At 46.1% G+C, this 4139-nt stretch overlaps 1 protein-coding gene across 1 annotated transcript; it reads left to right on the top strand.

The window, feature by feature from the left end:
• Window positions 1-732: 732 nt before the first annotated feature.
• On the top strand, window positions 733-3004 carry LOC124606201 (putative lysozyme-like protein). Its single transcript, XM_047138170.1, has 2 exons — window positions 733-1634; window positions 2701-3004. Exon 1 carries the CDS (start codon window positions 733-735, stop codon window positions 1555-1557), a length of 825 nt encoding a protein of 274 aa, XP_046994126.1. The 3' UTR covers window positions 1558-1634; window positions 2701-3004.
• The last annotated feature ends 1135 nt before the right edge of the window (window positions 3005-4139 follow it).

Genomic DNA, 4139 nt, shown 5'->3' with positions numbered 1-4139 from the left:
TCAACTACTCGGATCACCGATCGTTCACCTGCAAAGGGGCCCCATAACTTCCACAAGACTATTTTCAGTTTCTGTTAATAACATGAAAATTGCCCGTTTCCTGATCTACGTAACTTCTCATTCTAATATACCTACACCCTGTGATCTCAGGGTTTTGTCGTTCAAGACTGTCGATATAAGCGTACCGTAACAGCGTAAAGTTATTTTGTGCTCATCCTGTGTACATGACCACCCGTGCTGCTGTGCGGGCCTAGATAGCCAGTTAATAGCACTGAACACATAACGCGAGCATCTAGACCTAAATGATGGTCCTATACATAGTGTTAACTTGTCTGGAACTGGTTACAGCGTATTCTCCGCCTCGGGGTGAAAGAAATGTTCTGCAAATAGCGTGATGATTACGGCTAGATTAGACTGTAATAGCGTGCTTAGGAAACGGATCGTATCCTGGAATAATCAAGAGCAGCTTACGTACTGGATCACCCATGTATTTGTGTAACCTGTCACCGCATCAGTTATGCAAAAGCGGTTGCCGGCGCGCGGGCTACGCACGCAGCGCGGGAAGGGGCGGAAAGGTCGGAGGTGGCGGCCGGCCTCACGTGGTGGCCGTGTTTGCTAACACGCCGCCGCCCTGCCATTGGCCGGCGGTCGCGCATGCGCCGCGCCACCCCGTGGAGGGCATAAAGGGGGTGCGCCGCGGCCGCAGCGCACAGTTAGCGACGCTCGCCAGACATGGACGCACAAGCAGTCGCCTCGTCTAACAGCGCACCCCTGCTGCTGCTCAGCGCCGGCCGGCCGCGCAGCGTGTCGCCCGTCTCGCCCACGCACGAACTCACCGATCTGCGCGGCGCGCGGTTGTTCCGCGCCATCGGCCGGCGTCTCGGCCGGTACCGCCAGCGGCGCCAGCAGCACCAGACAGCCGCGCAGCAGAAGAAGGCTAGGCTCGAAGGCGAGACCGACGAGGACTCTTCGTCCTCGACCGACTCCGACTCGCGGTCCTCCTCGTCCGGAGCCTGCTCCGGCAGTGGCAGCGGCTCTTCCGGCAAGGGAGACAGCGCTGCCGGTTCCTCTTCCGGCGCCAGCGGCAGTGGCAGCGACGACTCGGGCGTAGGCTTGAGTCCGCGCACCACAGGGCCGCCGAACGCCGGCGATGCCTGCGGCCGCTCCGGCGCGCACGCCTTCCGCAAGGTGTTCCAGTCGCTCAGCATCAACGCCCGCAGCCACAGCGCCAGCTGCGCCTCCAGCTCTTCGTCGCCCGCCACGCCGACGGGCCACGCCGGCCGCTCCAGCCGCCTCTCCGTGGCCGCCGCAGCCGCCGCCGCTCTCTCCTCTTCCTCCTCGGGGGGAAGAAATGGCAGCGGAGGCAGCAACAAGAAGTCGCCGAAGCGCATTCTGCGCTCGCCCGTCGCCTACACGTACGTGCGCGGCCTGTCCGGGCTGCCGACACAGCGCGTGCCGCGCGACTACCCCTGCGTGCTGCTGCCGCAGCCGGCGTGCTGCAGCGGCAAGTACCCGACAGCACCCAGACACTTCGCCGGACACGGCCTCAACCGCTGAACGCCTTAGCTACCTCTCTATCGCTGCGCCAACGGCTGACTGCCGACGCGCCGACGCCTCCAGGAAGACTACTCGTGGTAAGTTTCACTGCACTGCCTACCTGTTAGGGGCTTAGCCCGTTGTAAGCAAATACACGCCAGTCTCCATCACTGTGCGTGTCCACTTGCCTTGTGCTATTGTCGATTGGGTCTTTGCAAACTTTGCCATATAAATTGCTTGACTAGAATTTGTTGCTCATGATACTGCAGTTCACATTGATACGCTGTTTGTAGTCACACAGTTTGTATTTGTTGCGATGATCAGAAATTTTTATATTACTAACAGTACTGCGATTGCTACATCGACTGACGGTCGCCACACACACACACACACACACACACACACACACACACACACACATATATATATATATATATATATATATATATATATATATGGCAGCATAGTCATTGGGATGTAGTGATCACAGTGCTGTTAATAAAATAAAAGTTTTAGTGTGATTTCATCAGATACAAAATGTTTAACTACGAGTAGCTTGTCAATGTGAATTTCAGTATAATGATCAGCAAACTTTAGCAAGCATTTCATACATGATGATGGTGAATAAGGCATTGACACCGATCATATGTTAATAAAAATAGCGTGCGATCGAGACCGAAAACTTTTGTTATTACTAAAAAAAATCTATATCTTTTACGTGACGCGTTGCCCTCAAACTGCTTCAGTTTGCACTAACTATTCATCATGTACAGGAAAATCATTCAGTTCTACCATTATCTGTCGGAGCATATTTACATGCAAAGCTTAAACATTAATATTTTCCGATTTCAGACATTGCTCAATTGTTCAGCCTAAGTATTGATATTTTTACAGTTTTGTCTAATCCGTGACCAAAGCTTGCTGATTCATAACTTCGACAAATAATTTCTGTGTTTTCACTGTACATGTGTCTAGGCATAAACAACAGCAAAGTCTCACTGTAAAGGCTAGTTGTTTTACTGATCTTAACAATTGTAGCAACGTACATTGAGTTAGATTATAAAGGCCTGGCTGACTTTCCGAACTGATGTTATTTCGTATAGTTTGTCAGTTGTATGGTGACTTGAAGCGGTACTCTAATTATTCTTTTTTGTCTTTCTACAGAGGCTGTCTCACATCTGTCGCGTTCGAGCGACCGCGCGGCAACACCGGTGCCCTCTACTCGCCACAGGGCGGCATTAACTCGTCGACCACAGCGCTACGCTGTTTGCTGTACGTTCATCAGACTGTCTTCGAGAGGCGCAGCTGTCCGCATTCAGAGAATGTATACGAAACTTCACACCTAGAAGACCCACACTACGTTATGTTAACGCATTGTATCCAGTGATAGCTCATTTTCTCTTTAAAAGTAATACACAGCCTGATAGATATTTTAGTACACATTCTATATTGATATGAATAGGGTATTATAAATTCTATACGCTCCTCACTCTTCTGAGAAGATTACTCAAAGATATTTTCGCAATTATCAAATGAAAATAACATACAGTGCTCTGATTTGTACACTACTTTAAACGTTGTGCCTAAAATACTTCGCGATATTTGCAAAGTAAATGCACTGTTCTAGTAGAGCACGTCTTATAATTTTTTACTCGAGTATTAGAAGAAGATAGGAGGAAGTGATCACATATCGTGGAAGAATTTCCAAGGTGAATTTAATGTATCGTTTTCACTTGTTACTCAAATGTATATCAAATTATTTGTGTCAATTACTTAAAGTAGAAATCACAGTATTGTAACAATTGTCACTGGATGTAAACATGATACCTTCAACAACCATTTAGTGCCTTAAATGGAATAGGTACATCGTTCTCGGTATATGATGTCTCAGGACAATTTATAGCAGGAAGTATTTCTTCGATATTGAATTGTCTCTAAAATAACAACACCATGGAGTACATCTGAATATCCAAATATATTTTATATGTTTCATCGTCTTAAATGTAATTTGGTTACACATATCTGAAAAAAATAGCCTCAGAAAGTAATGGCTGTTGCCTCAAAAAGAGCTAAGAGTAGATAAGATGATATGTGATACTGCTGTTGCAGATATTGTATCCAAAATATATCTATTATACGTAAACTGTATACATAAAACTTTAGAGGAGTTTGTAGCAAGCTCTATAAGCATGAAGCTGTGAATATTAGAACATCATAATACGCAATAAGTGATGATTCCCTGGTGTAGAAATTATATAGCAATTTCCAGTATTATAAACAGTATCGAACCTTTACTTGTTAAACATAAGAAAAATTTTGTAATAACGTACACATATATATCCATTATTGTAAAACCAATTACATTACAAAAGGATACTTTTTGAATAAATGGAAAATTAGATAAATTGAAAATTCGTTTCTAATGATTGTTACCTTTGCCATTTAAAAAATAATTAGTGCTACCAGCAGTGGACACATTAAACTATGTCAGTTAGAAACACGACTTACGATGTTCCTTCTTCGTGCAACTATGTTGTGGAGTGCCTGTGGAATTTGTAAGATATTAATAAGTGTTCCAGTAATTACGCTGGGAAGATACTGGC

This window comes from Schistocerca americana, chromosome 3 (genome assembly GCF_021461395.2).
Source record: "Schistocerca americana isolate TAMUIC-IGC-003095 chromosome 3, iqSchAmer2.1, whole genome shotgun sequence".
Classification (NCBI taxonomy): Eukaryota; Metazoa; Arthropoda; class Insecta; order Orthoptera; family Acrididae; genus Schistocerca; species Schistocerca americana.
The sequence above is the reverse complement of the archived record's forward strand: the minus strand, read 5'-3'. Positions and strand labels throughout refer to the sequence as shown.